Source organism: Abramis brama, assembly GCF_963993115.1.
Source record: "Abramis brama genome assembly, chromosome: 22".
NCBI lineage: Eukaryota > Metazoa > Chordata > Actinopteri > Cypriniformes > Leuciscidae > Abramis > Abramis brama.
In genome coordinates this window covers 17472129-17496236 of record NC_139984.1, presented here as the reverse complement: position 1 = coordinate 17496236, position 24108 = coordinate 17472129, and the positions used below count along the sequence as shown (strand labels likewise).

Genomic DNA, 24108 nt, shown 5'->3' with positions numbered 1-24108 from the left:
ATGAATAATGGTCTAACATTTTGCCAACTTCTCAAACTTAGATATTGGCACCACAAAATCACATATTTTTAAGCCATGCTTACTTAGAAAACCAAATGTGACAGTCTTCACACAATCCTGTAATGTTTTTAATACAGGTAGCAATGCAAGATTCATGCATGGCTCATATATGATATCAAGCCAGATCTTTGCTAAACTTCAAAGCAAAGGTCAGTGATCTGAACCCAGTGTTTCAGAACTTATCGTGATAAGAAGCAGTTGTTTGTATAACCTGTAGACCTGAAAAGTTCAAGGTCACATATGTCATTGATTTTACCCTCTTCAATTGCAGTGTCCCAGCTGTACCTCACTGTAGGACTCTGAGGGCCAAACAACATTTGTTATTTTGGTTGAAATGTGGGGTTCCTTATTACCTTGTGCACAGTGGGACCCAGAAGTCTGAGACTACATTCAAGTTATGAGATTTTAACCTGGAAATAAACAGAGTTTTAATGTTTGACATGAATCGAAGAACAAATAATTCAGATTCTGCACTTTTAAGTCACAAATCAAAGAAGTATATTTGTGATCATGTGACTCTTTGTAGGCCTACAGACAGTCCGGTGTTTTTTCTTCCATTGAAGCTCAAAATGCTCTTTTGATAATCTCAAATAATGCTGGAGATCATGATCATCAGATTTAACAAACTTGTGGATTTCATTCAGCTTGAGTGCTTTGTCATTAAAGCAAAGGGAGACAAACCAAATGCTAAGACATTCTGAAATTCATGCAATTTCTTATTTAATTTCTCTTAAATTGTTAGACTAATAATATTTGTAATTTAAAACTGTACTCCTCTCAGTGCACGACAGCAGATGATCAATCTCCATTTCACTGTTTTCCTGCATTCTGTGTGATGAATTGCAGGGGTCTGTATAGATAGCCCATGGGCCACAGCTGGGCTCTCATATGAATTGCTGCATTTCATAAGTCTCGTTTGAAAACTCTGTTTATTTACATCTTACTGCTGTGAATGGACCTTGTCTGCCTGAGCTCAGTTTTGCAGTTGTGTACAGCACTCTTGTAATTAAGGTCCCCTCAGGCTCTCCTGGACAGGTGGTCTCAATTACCTTCATGGTATCTTATCATCTCACTGCATTTCAAACCGCATTTTTGAGACTGTCTTTTGTTCACTGCCGTTTAAAGGAGTAAATACTCAGCAACGGTTTTGACTTAGAATTTGCACATGGTTTGTCTTAAAGCATATTAAAAACACCACATAGACATATAAACAATATTTAAAAACTTGATTTTCACCACAGGGGGTCTTTAAACTTAAAGTCGGCATTAAAGCGGAAGTTGCAGTCTTTTATTTCCTATTGTGATGTATAACCGAGTGAAAGGGCTTCTCGAACAAGAGAAAATGTAGGGCTGAAAATCTGAACATTGATTGGATGGTTGTGGTTTGCTATTGCTGTGATCTCATGTGAGTGACAGGTTGTCCCGCCCTCTCGCCAGTAAACACATTAGAGGAGAGAAGAGATGTCGCTGCAAAATGGTAGGGGAAGTTATTTTGATTAAAGATTATGAGGGCACATGAAAAAAAAAAAAGATGTGCATGGATAAATTATTTTTCATAAATACTGCAATATTCCATAAATAAAAGAAGAGTTGTCAATTTTGATTTCATGGTGACTTTAAATGAAGATACTCCCACCCCCAAACTCACACCATTGGTTGAGCCAATGTTGCTGTTGGGCTGGTCGGGATGCTCAAACACCACTTTTTGGCAAAATCAACCTACAAATGTCACCTATAGTTGTCACTTATAGTTATTACTTATAGTTGTTTCTACATATCAAGCTGGGGCAAGAGAAAGTATTTTAACATTTGAAAAAGTTCTAATGTAAAAGTCTACTATATTCACATCTTTATTTAGTCACAGTGATATTTTTTCCTTTGTCACATGCATGTGTCCCCTGTGTCAGATAACTACTTGTTTGTTCTAAATCAAATATGGATTTCATTTAGTTCTTGGCTGTACATTCTATTTGCAGTGTAGTTGTTTGTCTGGCAACAAAACAGAAGTGATCCATCATTAGTATCAATTATTTAAGTAAACTGCATGATATGCATTTACATAAGCCTATAACAACTGCTCTAACCATCATCCAAATCTAAACCAGATTTGTTGTTATATGTCAATGAAGTTTAAATAAGTAAGAAATGATATACAGCCAGACAGCCCGCAGAGGGTTCTTATATCATCCTGAAAGGGTTTATTTTGGAATCGTGACCAGCTGACTGCACGTTATCCCTCTTATTTCATGGCTACTTACCAAATAAATAAATATGTGGACATGAAATATTGATTCGAGGTTTAAATTTGTAGATTTGCTCAAAGCTTTTGCTAATTACAATGCTACAGTAATTTCTATTACAGTCCATAACAATAAGTAAACAATCCGTCTTGCAACAAGACACAACTATTCTGTTTTGTATATTATTAATAATAAAAATAATAATAATCTGCAATCTAAGATACTTTTTCTATGGACTATTTAGCTTTCTTTATTTTAAGTTCATGGAGCTTTATTATTCCTCTCTATATCATATTAATCATGAGAGCACCTAATGTACTCTGCTCCTGGCCTGTTATTGCGCTTTTATCAATCAGAACTGGGTCAGCCAGTATGTCTAAATGCTTGATTTAGTGTTTTAATGTTTAGTCTTAATTAGTAAAACCACTGCAGTCGAATGGACCATCACTTGCGTCTTCCTGACTAGTGAAGTAGTTGTGTGAGAACGTTTGCAGACCCTTTGGAGTAATATGTAGTCCTCCATTAATTTGTCCACAATGTTCATCTGGCAATTCTTTGTTATAGATAAAGAGGATTAAAACAAGTAATAAAAAAAAAAATTCTCATGTCCTTTTCACTGTATCTCTTGAAATGATGTGTGAAACTATAGGGAAAGTAGCTCTGTGAAGGGAATATGGAATAGTTAACTCAAAAAGGAAAATGATATCATTCTTTACACTAATGTCGTTTCAAACCCGTAATGCTCTTAGTTTTTCAGTGGAGCACAAAAAATATTTTTTTTAAGAATATGTATGATAAATAAATACGTTTAAATAAATAATGACCGTTTTTTGTGAACTGTTCATTTAATTATTATTAATTAATTATATAACTAATTTAATTATATTCACCCTTAATTATCATTTAGATGAATACAGAAGTAAGTATTGAAACAAACAGCAAACTTACATCTACTTCCTGAATCAGTTCCATAGTATGTTTTTAGGCTTTTTTCTCCATACAATATGACTTCAACTCTCCAAGGCCCAGTTGGTACATCAGTTAGAGCCCAGAGCACTCACTCACTCACTCACTCACTCACATACTGACACAGTCTGCTGGCATTACAGTCTCTCACCAGCAGGGCTTTCACATGCCTGCTACACATCTCTGAGCTCTGCACCTGTACTACTAAACCTATCCATTACTCTTATCTCCCCTCTGTATCTATTCCCTAAATACTCAGTGGGATCCACTGGGTCAGGAGTGTAAATTATATATGACATATACGGAATATTCAATGAAGGTAGACTGTACTGAATCAAACATCTTTGCTTTTCCTTTCAAAATGTCAGAACTATTCAAACTCACTTAACTATTACTGCTGCCATATTTTAAAGCAATGTTTTGACCTTTTAAATGCACCATACATAATTAACAAAAAATGAATCCTGTGTTTCAGATTGTCAACATTGATCGTTCTGCTGTGGGAAAAGTCCTGTTACTGTAATTAAATTAAACATAGACAGCGCTATTTTAAAGGTCAGGGTGATTGTAAGACACATGGCCTGAGTCAGACAGGACACAAAGAGCTTATTCACTCTGAGATCTTCATTATGTGCAGATTGCACATTTCCACATTTTCATAAGTGCACTTTCAGAAATTCAATCTTATAGCTTTAGCAGTTTAAGGGATAGTTCTCCCAAAAATGCAATTATTATTTACACACCCTCATGGCAATCCAAACCGGCATCGTTTTCTTTGGAACACAAAATAATATAGTTTGAAAAATGTTTGTTCTTTCAATACTTAATAAAATATTTTTTTTGTTTTGTTTGTGTGTTCATACACTTTTACAATGACATGAGAAATAGTAAATGATAATACAATTTTGGGATGAACTATCCTTTTAATCCAATCAATGAAATAACTGACTAAATGTCAGTTAATTAAGGGTTTCCTGATTTCTTTATGAAAAATGTGCATTATGACAATAATTAAATGCTTTTAATTAAAACATCCTTTTGAATATGCAGCAAAATATTTTAAAATAACTGTTTAAAACTAATGTTTAAAAAATGTTTAATAAATCTTTAAAAAAAAGATTTATGGTCTATGATTTATAATCCGTTTAATGGATTAATAATTTATAAAATAAAAACTAAAATGAAATATAAAACTTTGGAGGCTACTTCAATTACAAAGAACCTGAACAGCAACTGACACGGCTAAATTAACACTTTTGCAGTTTTCTCTGGAGTGGATAAATTAATTTAGTAAGTCAGAATGATTTATGCTTTGCTTTCTTAGGCTTTGAAAGTTTGTGCAAGAATCAAACCACGTTCCACTGTGTGGCCTCATGTGTCTGCTCTTTCCTCCTCAGATATTGACGAGTGCCAGGTTCACAACGGAGGCTGCCAGCATAGGTGTGTGAACACCAGAGGCTCGTTCTACTGCGAGTGCAACCCGGGGTTTCGCCTCCACGTTGATGGCCGCACCTGCATAGGTGAGTCGTTGGGGGGTCGTGAGAGGTCACTGACAGAGAGCTGACAGACTGGCCTTCATCCAAAGCTTTAGAGGCTGTAATCATCACGGCCTAAGAAAAGTTTGCTTTCACAGAATGGGTTTCTCTTCAAAGCAAGCAGGGGTCCCCACCTTGAGCTCTGTGTATGAGTGGGAATCAAAGAGCCTCTTGTTTTCTTAATAGTGGAATGTTTGCTACTGTTCTGTACTGTACTGTACATGCCTTGTCATGGTGAGTTTGCGATGGACCTTTGTGATAGACCAGAGCGGGTCCCAACTGTTCCCTTGCCAGGCCTGCTATCAAACCATCACGTCAATCTATTCAAATGCGACTGTTGTGTAAAAGGTGTCAGGTGAAACCCAACAATTCAGTTTTCAAAGGAAAAAAAACCCTGTAGGAATAAAGAGTTCTTTCAAGCATATCAGTTTTGCTAATGGTGTCTGGATGTAGGGGTTTTGCTTTTCAAATTTGTGGCAATAATAACATTAAAAGTATTTTGTAGAGCTCAGGAAACCAAAATTGTACCAATGTGCTATAAACTTTGAAATAATGAACAAAGTGACCAGTCTAATACCTTCTTCAAAGCCAATGCTGTGCCACACAATGAGCCCATGTGCTTCATCTTCCAGCTGGGACGCCACATGACAGCTGAAAAGTCTTTCATTTGGACATTACTCGAGAAAGAGCTTTTTTTTTCTTCTAGAAATATGTTTGTAATCTTGTGTTTTTGTGTGTGTTTGTGTTTTGTAAAATGTTTCATTGGGAATCTCGAGTCTGGATTTGACAGTTTTCTTCAAAGTACTTCCAGTTTTATGTGTTTAAAGCACATGAAATGCCATACGATTATTTAGTAGCATCTGCTGTTTTACTTTAAATAATAACAATACTGGACTGCTGTTGTATTATTTACTGAAGAACAAGTGAGAATTATTTTCTGTGGTAATCGTCTGCTTGTCACATATGATTGAGCTTAACTTGTATCGAACCCAGAACATTCCTTTCAATTTCCAAGGCAGTATGACAAATAACTAATGACATTTTTATTCCATTATGGAAAATTGCATTCTGGGATCTGTTTGCTTTGCTGAGAGTCTGATGCAGTAGCAGCGTTGCAGTTCATTCTGTTTCAGCTGAATCAGCAGCTGAATCTTTTACGCTTCCAAGAGACCTGAAGAGTCCAGGGCCATGAGCTCCAGTCAGGCTTCAGGCTTGTTTTTCAGTTTTTTCCGCTATCAAACCAACTGTTCTATAAAACCACAATCTAAACCAAAGCTGAGTGGGAAGGAACGCACTACTAGAATAAACCAGAAACAGATGCTGCTAATTAATCGTTGAGGGTTCTTTCTAGGATTACTTTTTTTGGTTAACAGTAATTTGAGAAGCTATAATCTTGCTGATATCTCATGCCAGAAGCTTATTAAGTTGTGACTTATGACCACAGATAAACCCTTAATTATTTTTAATGCACCCAAATATTCTCTGCCAAGAGAAATATTATCATCATCCTTCATTAGATACACTCTCATAACCAGAATATAAAGATTTCATTTCTTCAACCCCTCTTACACTACACCACCTCCCACCACCAAAATATCCCGTTTCAACAAATTATCACTATTATTTGCTAATTTATATGCAAGTGAGACAATGGTCTGATTATATTGGATTATATATGTGACATTTTCAAATCTGTTTTGGACAGTTTGCAGAATCTGCATATATTATATGCAAGGATTTTTGATAACAGACGCCGCACTCCTCCACATTGAGGTTGACTGATATTCCTGTTATGACAGTATATATTTAGTCTAACTACTGAAATATAGACTGTGCATTGAGGACATTTGGCAGTCAGTGTGTTCAGTGTGATTTCTGATTTGGGGTATTATCCTCCCTGAGACATTTGAGTGGTGATCACATACAAGGGCTGCATCCGAAATTGCATACTTCTCTAATATATAATAGGTGAAAAACAGTATATGACAAAAGAAGTATGTCCGAATTCAGAGAACTCGGTAAAAAGTACCCGGATGACCTACTTCTTTCGGCAAGATTCTGAGGTGTGCATACAATGTACACTTGAGGCCATGGGAGACGATTTGTGAATGGCAGTAAAGCGACGTAACTGACGCTGGTAGGTCACATGACAATGACAACATGGCGAATGTAGTATGTCCAGATTATATTCATACTGCATTCACTCTCATACTATATAGAACACACTTTTTAGCGGTTGTGGAGTAATATCTTATTCAAAATAAGTACCTATTCAAGAGAGTGTGCGATTTCGGACGCATGCTAACTGTATGTGTTTACCTAGAGCTGCAGCTGTAGCCTTTGTCTGACCCTGTTTGATGAAAGAGGTGAGTGAACATTCTCAAAAAAGTTTACAGTTACAGTTTAAAATATATATTTATAATTAATTTTAAACGGATTATAATTAATTATAAATATTTTAATTATTTTTAGAATTGACTGTAGCAGAATTAATAGTACAGTTATTTAATCAGCTCATCCAATGAACAGAAAGCACACTGTAAAAAAAAATTACATCCCCAAGTCAAAAATTTCAAGTGACCGATAACATCTAAATTTTTCAATTAGTCTGACGTATTATTTCTCATTGAGCCAATGTTAACAGACTATTGCAACAAGAATTTCACTTGGGCCAATTGAAAAATTTAGATGTTATCGGTCACTTGAAATTTTTGATTTGGGAGGGTTAGAAATTTTTTACAGTGCATAATCAATTATTAATTCTAGGAAATATATTATCCTGGCCAAGAAAGAATAACCATTTCCAACTAAAGTAAATAAAGTTCTAGCAGGGTAATAGCATAGGTATCGCTAGATCAAGATGTTTAAGTGACTTCGATATGTGGCAAACACAGAGACAATAAAACATGGATATAATGGTTTAATAAACAAAACTACGGTAGGCTACACACAATTAAACTAAGCAAAGATTGTATACAGAATCAAAGAAAGTAAAGAAAAGTGAAGAAAGAGAGAGAGAAGAAAAGAGAAGGGCAAGATTACAATCAGTTAACCACAACCTACGAGAAACATCAGAGAATCAGGGTCACCTTAAAGGGGCACAATAACTTAGAAACGCATCTAACGGCTGCGAACAGGTACTTGCATTGACTTTGGTTGCTGAACAAGTCCAGATGCAGGAGATTCTTGATGATTTCACCAGGAGTGCGCCGCTGAAGCGTTCGTTTGGGTTCTTGGGGTGGTCCACGTTGAATCCAAAGAAGTTAACTTGAAGATGAAGTTGCCGGAAGAAGACAGGAGGGTGTTGTCTCAAAGAGATTGAGCAAAGATCTGAACTAATCAGATACTCTTAAAGGTCCTATCATTTCACACCCATTTGTTGAGGTGACCAATCTAAGATGACCTGGAGAAAGTCTTTGTTCCATCTTATCTCCATTTGCATGTTCTTGCTGGCATGGAGAATTTGTGCAGTCTTTACACAAAAGTATGGTACTAATATTTATGATGCAATTTATCAAAACATGTTGTACACCATTGATTATAAAATCAAAAGGGGATTATTTTGATACTAAAACATAGGGACATGCATAAAACACAGGAGAAATACTATAAACTTTTGGGTAAAGTTTGTGGGTAAGAATGGAGTAAATGTCCTTTGTGTATTGGAGTTTGTCTCTATAATCTTTAACCAAATGGCTAGTGTCTCATGTGCTGTCTTTGAGGCTTGTAGACACAGTCTCTTGCTGAGATCGTTCAGTGGAGCCGAGGTGATAACAGCCTTTGAAGAGAACGGGTTTTAGGGCCGATGACAACGGGGAGAGGGGGAAGGTTTTCTGATGTCTAGGTCATTTTGATTAAGGCCATTCGTTACAGTGGAGACGAATTGAAAGGCCACTGACATTAGGACATCATCTGCATCATTAGAGAAGAGATAACGAAAGAGTAATCAATGGATCAGTCTTTAATCTGAACTACTCAGGATTTACTTCAGAAGCATCATGCTAGGCATTAATGTTCTGAGATTACAGATTAGATTATTGGTCATTTAGAGTGGTTTTCAGTCCAATGTCAGTTATCAACCACAAACATTCCCACAGACCGTTCTCGTATCACAACACCAAATAGTTTTTAAATGGTGCAGAAATATGTTATTTAGTGGTATTTTACTGAATATTATGATTGGTTTCTGTCCTGAGGAAAACAGAAGAATGACAACATTGCCAAGCATCACAATCCAAACACTTGAGTATTATGATATGTTTTCCATCCAAACTTCATATCAGTCATCAAAGAAAAAATAATCCTTTTAAAGTGAACTATTTTATAATCACTAAATGATTCAGGTTTTGAAAATAATTGCTTGGTACTATTTTGGATAATTACTGTGAAGAATGCTTTTGACAAGGCCGTTCAATGATTATTCCACATTCTCTTCTATTATCAGAGAAATAATTTCTTCAAAGAGTGGATATTAAAATCTAACATTAATAAAATATTTTAATCTACATGTAACATTTTAGTTCAAGAAGAAGACAAGGTAAGCCAAGAGGATGTAAAAAAGCTGTGTAACTTTAATAAACAAAACAAAAGAGTTTAATTCACATGAGTAATCCAAAAACAAGAGAATAAACAGTGTGCACAATACACAAACAACACCAGACAATGAGTAAACTAAACTGAGGGCAATATACACAGAGCGAGCTAACGATCTAACTAAGGAACAGGTGTGAGAAATCAATCAAACAATGAATAACCATGACAACCAAAGACAGGTGGGAACAAAGGAAACATGAAACAATGAGAATCAAACTAGAAGTCCATGAAAATGAAACAGAATGTGACAATACACTTGTATTTTTAATAAAAGTAAATATTAAAATCTACACACTTTCTTTGAAATAAAATTATCATCAGAATATCAATCAGAATATTTTCACCTTAAGTAATATCCAATAGGTTATAACATTAAATAAATGAAAGCAAATTCCATGTCATGTTCAAAGATAAATCATTGCTCATCTGACATCAAATTAAGATATTTTGGTACAAAACGTGTTGCCTTCTGCCAGAAAGCTGAAATGAATGACAATACAGTACGCATTCAAATCACACATCCAGCAGAAGCTGGAAACTATTTAAAAAAGTAAGATCAATTTCCTGGAAATGGTGACCGTGTCAGTGGTCAGGCTTCAGCTCTGTAACAAATCTGTGAACTGACCCACACCGGGCTGTGAACTGGAAGTCTTCTCGCAATTTGAACTTTTCTGCACGAAAAGGAGGGATAAAATGGGAAAATCCAGATGTCCTGTGTTAAGGGAGTCCAATCCAAACAGAATTACTGATGTAATTAAAGCCAAAGGTGCTACCACAAAGTGTTATATAAAGTGAGTGCACTCTAATGCAAACAAAGCACTGACAGTTTTGCATTATTTTCTCCCAAGAATAATACATTTGTTTTTCAGTTTAATGTGTTATGCTGCAAGATCTTATTAAAGCCTTACAGGAATTGTTTGAATTTTAATGCATAGAAATTCATTCACAAATACGTATATATGTTTATGATTATTTTGATTATAATTTTTTTTTTTTTAAAGAATTGTTTGGCTGTTAACTGTCATTTCCCTGTCATTTCTTTGTTCCCTCCCCTCAGCTGTCCTATCCTGTGCAGTGAATAATGGAGGCTGTGAGCATGAATGTGTCCAGCTTTCTCCTGTTCACTTCCAGTGCCGCTGCAGACGCGGATACCAGCTCACAGCTGATGGCAAGACGTGCAGACGTGAGTCTTGCTCTTCTACTTGTGTATCTAAATTTCATAACCGTGGCTGGACTTGGTGGTGCTCAATGTTTAGATTAAAACAAAATTAACTTCAGATGGTGCTTGTTTTCGCTGTTTCAAAATAGCAAGGCTTCATGTTCAACTTACTACATAGTTGATATAATGTTGTTGACAAAACTTTAGTACAGTAGTAAGAAGTCAAATATCATATGTTTTGGATACTGGTGCCCCCATCTAAAACCAGCACCAGACCAGCGTTAAGCAGTCTGGACCAGTATGGAAATTCATGTTGGTGTAAGATGGTTATTTCAGCAGGGTATAGAAGCAGTTATTTTTGTTGCTTATTTAAACTCTTTACCTTTTGAAAGTTTTGTTATGTTCATTACGTTGTCCATAAAATGTCCTGGCAGTGCATATCACATGCTGTTAGTCAAAGGGCATGCTGACAAGATGATGAAAGTAGGAAAAGCGTTGGTCTAAAACTGTGTCATAAAGTCAGTATGTAGCTTTTGGACGTGTGGATGAAAGGGTTCTTGGTAGAAAGGTAGAAGCTAAAGAAACTGATCAAAACACTAAAACCCAGATGTTTTTCTGAGATATTGGCCACTGATTTGGCGACTTGAACACTGTAAAAAAAAAATTACATCCCCAAGTCAAAAATTTGAAGTGACCGATAACATCTAAATTTTTCAATTAGTCTGACGTATTATTTCTCATTGAGCCAATGTTAACAGACTATTGCAACAAGAATTTCACTTGGGCCAATTGAAAAATTTAGATGTTATCGGTCACTTCAAATTTTTGATTTGGGAGGGTTAGAAATTTTTTACAGTGAAGGTTGCAGAAGAGGGCATCTGTATCAGTCCTGACTGAATTCAAATAAGGTTAGACTAGTGTGTTATAACCAGAACTTCAGACCTTGCAGTGTGAGTCACTTGAACAGCAATTTCTTAAACCTATGTGCATTTTTGGCCTGCTTTAAACAGCAGTTTTCACTGAGAGAAACTTATATTATTCAGGCGATAGCATCCTCATCTTGGCGGACACTGTGTCAATTCCAGTGTGTCTGCCAAAATTCATATTCAATCTACACTACCACACATATCCAATGTCCTGACACTCACCAGATACAATTGTTCCCCTATGAAGTCTTACCACTGAGAGTTAGGTGAAGACAAGGAGAAAGAAGGAGGGAGAAAGAGAATGTGTATCTCATTGTGTAACTGTAAGACATTGCCAAAAAAAAACCTTCCATGCATCAGTGTGGTCACGAGAGAGTGTGGAGAGTTCAATTCGGCAAATGGAAAATGTAATTTTATTGTTTTCAAACTGTTGTGATCAAAGTACAGATGAGTCCTGGGACAAAAGTATTTGTACTTGTTAGTTTACTTAAAGACAATGATATATATGTTTATATCAATTAAACATATGATATAAAGACTATATCATACAGTATATATCATAAGCATCATATGCTGCATTACATTTTCAAGCAGTTTCACACACTGTTGTTCTGAATCAATCAATACAAAACCTATTACAATATCCACCTTATGTTCAATGTAAAAGCTTTTTTAACTTGCATGTGCAAGGCTTCTGGTTTTAGCTTTTTTTCTATAAAAACAGTTTGTTGTGCTGCGTGATATGGCAAAATAGTATTTGTTGTTATTTTAATGTTATCGTAATCATAAACACACTGATTTGTAGAGCAAATAATCATACCGTTTACTGTACTTTATTCTTCTATTTATTTAGTAGCTAATGAGTCGGAAGTCTTGCACATTCACAGGAAATGGTTTACTTCTGCATTGAAAAATAAGGTGAATTTAATTACTGATATTCAGACAAACAGCATTGCACTGTTTTAAATAAACAATCAGTTAATAATGAGTAACTTCGATTTAAGAGACATATTGTCAGCTCTTTGTCTTTTTTGAAAATAGTTCAACACAAAGGCCAAAGCAGAATTAATGGTTTGAGTAGAACACAGAAGCTCCTTTGCTAAGTGAATCCATGTTTTTGACAAATCGCTTGAGTGAATGATTCAATGACTTGCTCAAAGTCATTCATAAGATCATTCATAAAGTCGCTGTCATTTTCACCTGCTGTTTTATGAATACTATGAAGTCAGACATACTCTTTTCACATACTGTTTTTTATCTACTATATAGTAAGAAAGTAGGTATATTTGGACGCATACAGGGAGTCATTTGTTCCAGTCCTTAATGTTATCAGTGTTTTTGAATGAATCGGTTGAGCCAACAAATCAATGATTCACTCATTAAGACAAACTATTGGCGTAATTATGTGATGTGTAGAAAGAGTCACCTTAACATCTGGAATGGACAAACACAGACAAGCTAAGTGAAACAGTTCCAGAGCTGTTGTACTGTATATCAGCAATAAATATCATATTCATGGCATGATTTAAATGGTAGGCCAAGGCCTCGAATCGTCAACGATTTGCTCACCCAAACCTATAAAAATGTGTTGAAAAATAAGTTTATAGCAGTCATAAACCTGGCAATATTTGTTTCTCCCTGATGTAGTATATCACGCTATATGTTAAAAAGATTTTTTAATATATTTATTTTGGATAGAAACTGTCCTCAAAAGGGTCTCAAAATTGCGTTGTATGATGTGTTTTATGTCATAACGTGACTGAGGCAAGTAGGGAATTCAGAAAGCAGGAAGTATGTGTACTGTATTACATGGACTGTGTTGACAAGATAATGAGAGTTTGTGTGCGTGAGGGAGACAGCCAGTAAAATGACTAATACGATCTGACTCAAATGGCATGTGTTTCAGTGAGGAACCCATGTGCGGAGAGGAACGGCGGCTGTGCGCACTCGTGTCGCAGTGATGCCGGTCATGCTGTGTGCAGCTGTCACCAAGGCTTCACGCTGGCCCCGGACCAGAAGAACTGTGAAGGTAAAAGCTTCTGACAGCAGCAGTGAAGGGCCTTCCCACCTTGCTAGGGTTCAGTTACGCTGTCATGGAAAGTATTAAAGGGTTTCTCCTCTGCTGGATGCTGGATCCTCTTTTTCCAAAGTTTTTAAAGAAGTTTCTTTCCCATGGTGTGAGAACAGTGGAAGCACTGTTTTTAATTAGATAGCTGAAAACTGTAGAACATGGCTCATCTTCTCAACGCTGGCCAGGACTGGAGAGGGAGACAGTGAGCAGAGCTTTCCACTCTCAAGGCCATGATGGAACCAGTTAGAGCTTGAGAGGTTGCACTCATTGATATTCATTGAAGAAATTCCTGTTTTCTGACTCAACAAATCCAAAGGGAATTCTCATCTAAGTAGATCTCTGTATAAGTAGAAAAAGGTGACATGTCATCAGGAACTTGTAATTGGTGTGTTTCAGATGTTGATGAGTGTGAAACGGGACTGGCGGCATGCGCTCACAGTTGCCGGAACACCCCGGGCTCTTTCTCCTGCTTCTGCAAACCAGGATATGAGCTGGGCTCTGATGGCAGGAAATGCTACCGTGAGCTAACTTTCTCTTAATTCACTTCTGAGCACGGTTCACTGAACCCCAATGGTCCCAAAAAGTAGGGATGGGTGAGACAAGTCTGAAGTATTGATACTTTTAATAATGTAGTATCGATCCTGCTTGTGGATGAACTTTAACTACTCTACCATTTAAAAGTTTGGGGTTGGTAAGATTTTTAACGAAAGAAGTCTTTGCTCACCAAGACTGCTAGCCTGACGTCGTCATACTCAGATTCTAGTCAGAATGTGAGTCTGATACTGATCCATTGAGCTGTGATTATGGGGCGTGTTTCAACCGAACCAGGAAGGAAAATGCCTCTGCACTCAATTGGATAGACCTACAACCAATCAGAGCAATGGAGTAAGTGACGTATGTTTTTCATTCATGTTTCCGATTGACAAATGCCTTGATCGCGGTTCTCTGTTCCTTTTTTAAAATTAATGCGCTGTCGATATCTTCTATAACAGACGCGATGGCGGAATCTACACATGATGTTTTATAAACAAAGTTCGGGAGGAGCACGTTCAAATTATCAATCCAATCAACTTGTCATCAAACAATTACCGTCTACGGTCTACACTATCAGCATGAGAGGAAGCATATATTTATTCACTCTGTCAACTCACCGAACATTCCTTGACAGTTTTCAGCATCCCTCCAATCACTCTCGGCTTGTTCTTCCACAGCTTGGAATACGGGGGGAGTAGCCTAGGGTTCGGGCCGAATACCGAGCCTGGAGCCTCTCCTTGGACAGGCAAATACGCCAAATATGCATTTATTCTATCTGACTTATTTGTAAGCGTGAACTCGTGAAATCTCAATTCTCCAGCGGCAGTCATTTGAATTCAACCCAAGCGCTCGTTGATGACGTGGATGATTACGTTACCGTTGCTCATCTGTCCATCATCGTATAAAGCCCGCCCTGACAATTTGATTGGTCCGAACAATTTTTGTTTGGGCATAATAGCCATAGATATCATATATAAACGCTAGATGTCTCGTGCGCGCTGCTGGCCAATGGAGGTCGACGTCCGCACGTGGCGGCCATCTTGCCACAGTGTGCTCGCTCACTCGTTTAATGGTGCATGTACTTTTAAATAACCATAACTTGCTCAATTTTCTACCGATTTTCAAACGGTTTGGTTTGTTATAAACGTCAGAGATGTAGATATGACACTGCATACATACACTGCATACATATGAATAATTATAACATACATGTTCAAGCATTCGGAATTATAGCCACGTTAATAACGTTTGTAAGAAACCAAACCGTTTGTAAATCCGTCAAGATTTCAGCGACATACGAGGATTTGTGTGCATGCTGATCATTCACCTTAATTCACAGCTTCACTGTGACAAGATGGCTGAACGGTGATGCCGGAAGTGACTGTGCCATAAGACATCTAGCGTTTATATATGATATCTATGATAATAGCTCCTCAACGGATCGAGTCCAGACCGAACTTCCCGACCTAAAATTTTTGTAGGCGGGGCTAAGTTCGGCTGGCATCCAGGCTACAAGACTGCATTTATTAGATCAAAAATACAGTAAAAAAACAGTAATATTGTGAAATATTATTAGTTTAATATAACTGTTTTCTGTTTTTTCTATTCCTGTGTTGGGAAAGCCGAAAGAAAAGAACCCTTTTGTAACATTATAAATGTCTTTGTTAACACATTGATTAATTTAATGCGTACTTGCTAAATAAAAATGTCTTTCTAAGAAGAATCTGACTGACCTAAACTTTTAAACGGTAACGTGTTTGATTTATTTAGCAAGAAAATAATTCATAAAGTAAGCTTCAAAATGACAAAGCTGAACTGTATTAGTGAATAGAATAGGAACTATTTATCAGCTGTAAATGCACAAAACGTTTAAAAAAACGTTAAGTTAAAATTCCTCATGTTCTGTAATTGTTGTTAGAACATAATACACAAAGATTGTTTGTTGAACATTTGCTGTTTAGGCCTATTCAATTTTGAATCAATATCAGTGATATTGGCCTAGCACTTGCTATCAGATTTCTTTTCTTTTCTCTTCTTATGAAATTTTATTATGAAACTAGCACAGTATAGGAGATTGGCTATAAAAATTGAAGTTGAATTAAATAAACAAATAAATATACTGGTAGTGGAGTTATTGGTATCGATATCAGCAAGATTGGCCTAGCACTTGACATGGGATTAACTACACTAAATATGAACATGTTCCACTAACATTTGAAAACCAGAAAGTGACAACTTTGCAATAAATGACACAAAGTTTGATATTTGTTATGTAATGCAGTGAGATTCATGCTGTTTAAAGTGTTCATAATCATTTTTGTTTTTAAACAATTGTTCCAATGAATCATTCACTTTCCTGTAGGTATTGAAATGGAGATTGTTAACAGTTGTGACTCTGATAACGGTGGCTGTTCGCACCACTGTCAGCACGGCGCACTCGGACCCGTCTGCAGCTGTAACCAGGGTTATCAGCTCGCAGAGGACCTCAAAACCTGTTTGGGTGAGTGTGCAGGTGTACAGACAGATACATAAATTAGTTTTACAGAATAACTCCAATGAAATCTATCTCTTGGCCTCAGCGTGCATCCAGCTGCACTGATAAACCTTTAAAATCATCATTCCTCAAACAAAATGAACGACTATTTCCTGCAAAAGCGAATGTCTGCCAGCTGGATCTCAGCAGTTTTAGGTCTTGTGTTTTTCTGGCTGTGCCCTGAAGGTTCTCTCTTCAGAACTGGAATTGTGCTTATGTAAATACCCGGTCTACAGAGTCCTAATACACACCAATGGCTCATGGCCTCGCTTCCTGTGCTGCTTTTATTTGTCTTGTAGATCTGGAAGAATGTGAGGAGGGAACTTCATGCTGTGAGCAGGACTGCACAAACTACGCTGGAGGTTATGAGTGCTACTGCAGGGCAGGATACAGACTCAATGCAGATGGATGTGGATGTGACGGTACATCACAACCTGTTTATTACAGATCGACTATTAAAGAAGAGCGAGGAGACGTATCAGTTACTGGCAATGCTATAATGAAATCAGCCCTAGTTACATCACAGTGCAGTGACATTGTCTAAGAGCGTTGTGTTTTCTTCTGGTGTGTAGATGTGGATGAGTGTCTGTCTGATAATGGGGGCTGTGAGCACATTTGTCAGAACACCGCTGGCTCCTATCACTGCTTCTGTCAGTTTGGAAACCAGCTCGCTGACGATAGACATTCCTGCATCTGTAAGTACACTGTGGGGTTCAAAGTGGATATTAGTTATTTGCTATGCATTAGGTTTGCTTTATACAGCTATTTAGATTACTTGATTCTGATTGGTTAGACACATTCTGTGGTCGGATATGTACAGCAATATGGTCATCGTTGCAAAATAAACCCTAAGTGATCAGGCGCAGGATCACTTAGATTATGAAGGGGTTTGTTTTGCGATGATGACTAGCTGACTGTACATTATCCAGTTATTTCATGGGTACTTGACAAGAAGTAATTAAATAAATGAATACATACGGTACAATTTTTTTTTTTTTTATATTAATAATGGAAGGGAAATGTCATCATACAAAAATATTTGACCTCAGAATCGACTGACCAATCCGAGTCGAGTATTCCAGAGAGTTATGTACTAATTTTGTAAAATTAAAGCTAACCTGTTTACATAATTTCCTACATAGTTCTGGTATGATTTCCAACAGTCCATAACCTTTTGTCTCACATAATGAAGTAATCAGAAATGAAAAATCAATATTCTATGTACATATTTGTTTTATATATATGTTTTCAATATATTTAATATTGTCTTATGGACCCCTGGAAGACTCGCAACCACTCTTTGGAACCTCATGGGGATCCGAATAAAGATCTGAATAATTTTATTTGGCATTTGAAAAATATCTGTCTAATAAGAAGCACAGTGTGATAAACCTATTCAGTATGATACATAGTTGTTGTAACAGCAAGACAACATTGATCATGTCAATATATCTGTTTCTCTGTGTAGCCCTGGAGAGAGCAGTTGAGGAATTGTCCAGTCCAGTGGTGGTTGAGAGACCTCTCCTTCATCTCACTCTCCTCCAGGACTACCCACAACCCCTGGAGCGCTATCACGACTATGAGGAAGACCGCTTCGGAGAGCTGCGGGCAGAGAGCACCCTCTCTGAGAAATTTAGTGTGTTGTTTTTTTCAAGTGTCTTGGTTTATTATTAGTGGGGCTTGCTTCTTATTAATCTTAGTTTGTCTTGTCCATCGCAGTGTGTTTGAATGGGACATTTGGCCATGACTGCAGCCTGACGTGTGACGACTGCTCTAACGGAGGACTGTGCAACATTGACACAGATGGTTGTGACTGCCCAGATGGTTGGACAGCGATAATCTGTAACCAAAGTGTGTCCATTATGTAGTGTGAAACATACACTACTATTCAAAAGTTTAGGGTCGGTAAGATTTAAAAAAAAAAAAAAAATTTGAAAGAAGACTCACCAAGGTTGCATTTATTTGATCAAAAATACATATACATATTATTACATTTTAAACTAACTGTTAATGTACTGTATATTAAAATGTAATTCATTCCTGTGATGGTAAAGTTGAATTTTCAGCATCATTACTCCAGTCTTCAGAGTCACATGATCCTTCAGAAATCATTCTAATATGCTGATTTGGTGCTCAAGAAACATTTCTTATTATTATCAATGTCGAAAACAGTTGTGCTGCTTAATATGGAAACCGTGATAAATTTTTTCCAGGATTTTTTTGATGATTAAAAAGTTCAAAAGAACAGCATTTATTTAAAATAGAAATCTTTTGTAATATTATACATTTTTTACTGCCACATTTGATCAATTTAATGTTCCCTTGCTGAATAAGTATTAATTTCCGAACCCTAAACCCAAACTTTTGAACAGTAGTGTAGGCCTATAGTTGTCATATTTACTTAGTACGAAATAACACTTTCTTTTGTCCATTTTAGCCTGCCCAGAGGGAACATTTGGTAGAAACTGTTCTTTCTCTTGTAAGTGCAAAAACGGTGGCACCTGCGACCCGATTAGCGGGAAGTGCCGCTGCCCACCTGGAGTCAGTGGAGACCTGTGCCAGGACGGTGAGTGACTGCCAGATTAGAGCATAAAATGAAATCGTATCTGTGCCAAATCTGATGTTCCAATTACTGTTGGTATGTTTATATGAAATATGGCCTGTGTTTTATATCTCAATTTACAGCTGATGATTTTAGTTGATGTTACTCTGTGAATTAAAGCTAAAATGTGTAGTTTTTACTCTCTGTGATTTAGGTTGTCCAAAGGGACTTTACGGAAAGCACTGCAACAAGAAATGTAACTGTGCCAATAACGGGCGCTGTCACCGCACATATGGAGCCTGCCTGTGTGATCCAGGGCTCTACGGCAGGTTCTGTCACCTTCGTAAGTCCAGCAGTATATCACACAGACAGTGACTTAAACTCCAGGAGATACTTACACAGAGTGATTTCCCCAAGTAGGACATGTTCCTGGATCAACATCCTTTTCTGGACACAACATTCCTGTGAAGCAATCAAAGCCCTAATCCTATTCCAAACCATAACCATAAAATCAAAGGGAAAGAGACAGTGGGGTCCTAAAGTCTGAGACCACTATTACAAATACAAGTTTGGGTAACAGTTTTTTTCAGTAGTCCACTTTAGACATTCTACTAACTATAAGTAACTTTGCAACTACATGTCAGCTACCATTCATTAGAGTCTTAGTAGAGTGTCTGCTAAATATCGGCTAACACTCTATTTTGATGGTCCCCCAACAGACATTCTACTGAATATTATTAGCTTTGCAAGTACATACTGTAGCAACATATACTACTATACCCTAACCCTAACCTAACAGTTACTTGTACTCAAGTCAAGTCACTTTTATATTTATTTTTTATACTTTATTTATATAGTGCTTTATACAATACAGATTGTTTCAAAGCAGCTTTACAGTGAAAACAGGAAAATGATTCAATGATTCTCTAATGATAGTTAGTTGACATGTAGTTGCAAATTAATAAGAGTTAGTTGACATGTAGTTACTTATAGTTAGTAGAAAGAGTTACTTATAGTTAGTAGAATGTCTAAAGTGGACTATTGAAAAATAAAATGTAGCCCAAGTTTTTGTTAAACCTGATAATCATGTTCTCCTGCATGATTTGAGATGATCCAAAGAGCATCTTAAGCTTCAGTGAAAGACTACTTCAGTGAAAGAGTCACATGAACATTGTCACAAATGTGCTTGTTTGATTAGTGATTGACGTTGCACTAAATACAAAATAAGGGGTTTTAAGAGTGTCTGTCATAAATGTTTCATTCAAAGCAGGTTTAAATTAGATTCCCAGATTTCAGATTTTCAGTGTGGTTTAAACCTAAACTTAATACCTGATTCATTGATATATTGATTCAGTTGATTGTTGTTCCAGAACCTACAAAGATGATGATCCAGGAACATTTCCTATTTGTGTTAATCATGTTATCATTTTAACATCTGATGGTTCTCTTGGTTATAACAGAATGTCCTACACAATGTCTTTTCCAGCTTGCCCCAAGTGGTCGTATGGATCTGGCTGCTCGTCGGAGTGTCAATGCGTGCAGCAGAACACGCTTGAGTGCCATCGACGTCATGGAACATGTGTGTGCAAGCCTGGCTATCAAGGCAAGACCTGCGACCTAGGTCAGTTCAGGGAAGTACAATTCACTGGATTGACAGCTTATGTGTGAGAAATATGTTTTATCTGTTGTTCTTTGCTTTTTAGAGTGTGATAGTGGATACTATGGTCCAGGATGTAAATCAAAATGCCAGTGTCCATTGGGAGTGTCTTGCCATCACATGACCGGACAATGTCAGCGCCAGTGCCCAGCAGGTCTTCACGGGGAGCACTGCGAACAAGGTGAGTTTAAGTCATGTATTTGCTGGAACAGTGTTAGAAGAGTTTCCATAAAAGTGGATTTATGGCCATCTCTGAGAGTCATTGTGTAAGTTACGCTGGACTAGTGTTTGACAGTACGAATAACATGAGGGGGCCAGGCCAAACACAGCTGCCAAACACTGATGGAAATACCTTTATCTCCTGGCCTGCTGGATGTGTGGATATGATCCTGTATTTCACTCTACTGAAAGATCTAGAATATTCAAGCCCAGCATGTTACAAAACAGATTTTGAAATATCATGGATAACAGGAATTTTCTTGGCCTTTTGAAAGTTTGATGAACTATGTGGAGGTCGCAGGTCAGTTCTGATATGGTCAGCAGGGAAAACAATGCTCAATGCTCATAATTAATGCTAAAACTAACAGTTTAATCATGCATTGTTAGAATAGAGTGATGCAGTGATGACATATTTTTGTAGGCCAATCTGGAAGTTAGCATCACCCTGGTTCCTTCAACAAAAAACATGGCCAGCAAAAGTTTGGTTCATCATCATAATTGTAACAATGAGGCAGGGACGAAGCGGAGAGAGAATCCACATGCAAGCACTACTTTACTAACAATACAAACAGGTAATCCAGGGCAAACAAAGAAACAGGGACATTGTAGAGCAAACAACAACTGACAAACCACAAGAGAAACACAAGGGCAATTTATACACAGGCTATCAAGGTAACAAGGGGGTGTTGTTGATTGTCATGGGAACACACGAGGGTAACCAAGGGAACTAACAAGACACACCTGGAGAGACTAATCAACATGAAAAACATGACATAAGACAGGAAATAGAACAAAAGTCCTCACACAAGACATTAACACATCGTGACAATAATCTTCACAAATTAACTACTTTTATGAGTTAAGAATTTTGAAGCCTAAATACAATTGGCAGAAGTAAAAAGCTAAACGTAGGCTAACTAAATCACAGTCGCATGACTTGCCTTTTTCAAGAAAACAGAAAAAAAATCTCAAGGGAGTATGTACTGATGTCTTTTATGTCGTAAAATGAAACATGAAAATATCTTGAGTTTTGTTAACCACAGACTTCATTTCAGGCTTTTCACCAAAAACCCGTTTAAAAAAAACATTGTTTTCCAAATTTACCAGATGCCAATGTAGAGAGGTTGCATACACACCCTCATTCTCAAACTATGAACATGAACAAAATGGTAACCATATTGTAAAAATAAGTTGCAAAAAGGGGTCAGTTTACATCAAAACGTTGGCAAAACCAGCTTGTTTAATACAAAGGGTCAGAAATGTTTGAAAATGGCTTGAACAAGACTTTTTTGGGGTGAAAATGTGAAAATGTTGAGTAAGTCATTTTCAAGGTAAGAAAGTTCAAAACTGTAGTTGGTCCTGCTTGAAACTTGCACACTTTTATTTAATAATGATATTCGGGCCAGATGACATTCAGTTGCGTGAGTTGATATGTATACTTGCCTTTTTATGAGTATAAAACAAAACTGTCCTGCTGCCATGATGTTCAGAACCCCAGCAGCCTTCATGCCTCAGTCCACTCCACTTGGCAGGGAGTACGGAAATATCCCGAATATTTCACCAGAAACACTGAGCTGGCAGTCAAACCCCACAGCCTGGAAGTCATTAAACGATCAGAGTGCTACGTCTGCCATCAATTAGGAACAACAGGCTGTGAAGAGAGTCACTTTGGCTTGCCTTTTTTACTCATAGCCTGTAGTTGCTTGACCTGTCAGTTCTTAAAAAAGGAGATTAGACAAACAAGCAGTATTAAGAGTCATTTACACTGTTTCATCTGTAAAAACCGATGTACTATATTTTACAGTGTGCCCTGTGAGACAGTTTGGAGTTGGATGCTCACAGTTTTGTGCCTGTAATGGAGCTCCATGTGACTCAGTGACCGGGCAATGTCACTGTCCCACTGGGCAGACAGGGGAACACTGCGAGGAAGGTAAGAAAAACAGCACTGGAGATCAAGAAAAAAAGTTAAAAAAAGAAAAAGAAAAGAGAAACCAAAGACAGAGAGTCATTTAATACTATCAAATAGTTTAGAGCGAGTTTGCTAGTGAACCATCATATTCACTTATCCCAAATTTATCTGGAATCATCATTTTACATGGTGCTTTATCTGAACCGTATTAAACAAGCAGACCTCAGCTTCTCTCCTCGCTCTACACGTCTAAGAGAGATTTAAATTTTTATGCCATTAATGACTTTTCATTCTGTTCTGGAGTGGATGAGGTAGTTTAGAGGGGAGAAATTGCTGTGTTTTTGGAGGTCTATTATTAGCCATAATTTGCTAAGCCAAAGATCACAGACATAACTCTGATAATATATCCCTCCTTACGGGCCAATCCATTAGAGGAGGTCTCTCTCAGATACACAAGGACATCATGAGATGCATTCCAGAAAGAGAAGAGTGAAGAGCTAGTTAACAAGCCAGAGACAACTATTAGCTGTTAATGAACAGTTAGTGGCTTCCAGCTGAGTGTGTGTGTGTGTGTGTGTGTGTGTGTGTGTGTGTGTGTGTGTGTGTGTGTGTGTGTGTGTGTGTGTGTGTGTGTGAGAGGTTAAATGTGAGGTGTGCTGTGATGCTGTCAGGACTCCCATGTTGACATGCCTGTAAGTATGAATAAGATGAACAGCTTTTACCCCTTATTTTTGATTATTTGGTTATATCTGTTCATGTATTGACATCATGCTATGTTATTTTACATTTTGAATAATATGTAGTAGGAAGCCCATTTTAGCCGCATAAGAAAAAAGAAATCATGCTTTGGTAAATTTATGAGATAAACCTTCATAATTATGAGATACAAAAGTTGAAATTATGACATACTAAGTCGTAATTATGACATCATTTTGAAATTGACAAAAAGTTGAAATTATGGACATAGGACAAATTAACAGGACATTATAAAAAAGTTAATTGTGCCATAAATGCGGCTTTTCGTGTCATAATGAATTTTTATCTCAATTTTGACTAACATGTCAGAATTTCCACTTTTCAATCACATAATTAGGTCATAATTATGATTTACCAAAGCATGATTTTTCTCATGTGGTAAAAATAGAATGATAGTTTTCCCAAAAA

General features: G+C 37.1%; 1 protein-coding gene across 2 annotated transcripts in view; it reads left to right on the top strand.

Moving 5' to 3' along the window:
• megf6a (multiple EGF-like-domains 6a) overlaps positions 1–24108 on the top strand; it is a 61147-nt gene that overhangs the window by 26616 nt on the left and 10423 nt on the right. For both annotated transcript variants that reach the window (XM_084099997.1, XM_084099998.1), the window contains 14 exons: positions 4664–4786; positions 10452–10577; positions 13386–13508; positions 13947–14069; positions 16447–16584; positions 16917–17039; positions 17190–17312; positions 18086–18253; positions 18337–18468; positions 19055–19183; positions 19374–19502; positions 20646–20780; positions 20863–20997; positions 22840–22965. In XM_084099997.1, the coding sequence (XP_083956123.1) occupies positions 4664–4786; positions 10452–10577; positions 13386–13508; positions 13947–14069; positions 16447–16584; positions 16917–17039; positions 17190–17312; positions 18086–18253; positions 18337–18468; positions 19055–19183; positions 19374–19502; positions 20646–20780; positions 20863–20997; positions 22840–22965 (1833 nt within the window). The remainder of the gene's footprint in view (positions 1–4663; positions 4787–10451; positions 10578–13385; positions 13509–13946; positions 14070–16446; positions 16585–16916; positions 17040–17189; positions 17313–18085; positions 18254–18336; positions 18469–19054; positions 19184–19373; positions 19503–20645; positions 20781–20862; positions 20998–22839; positions 22966–24108) is intronic.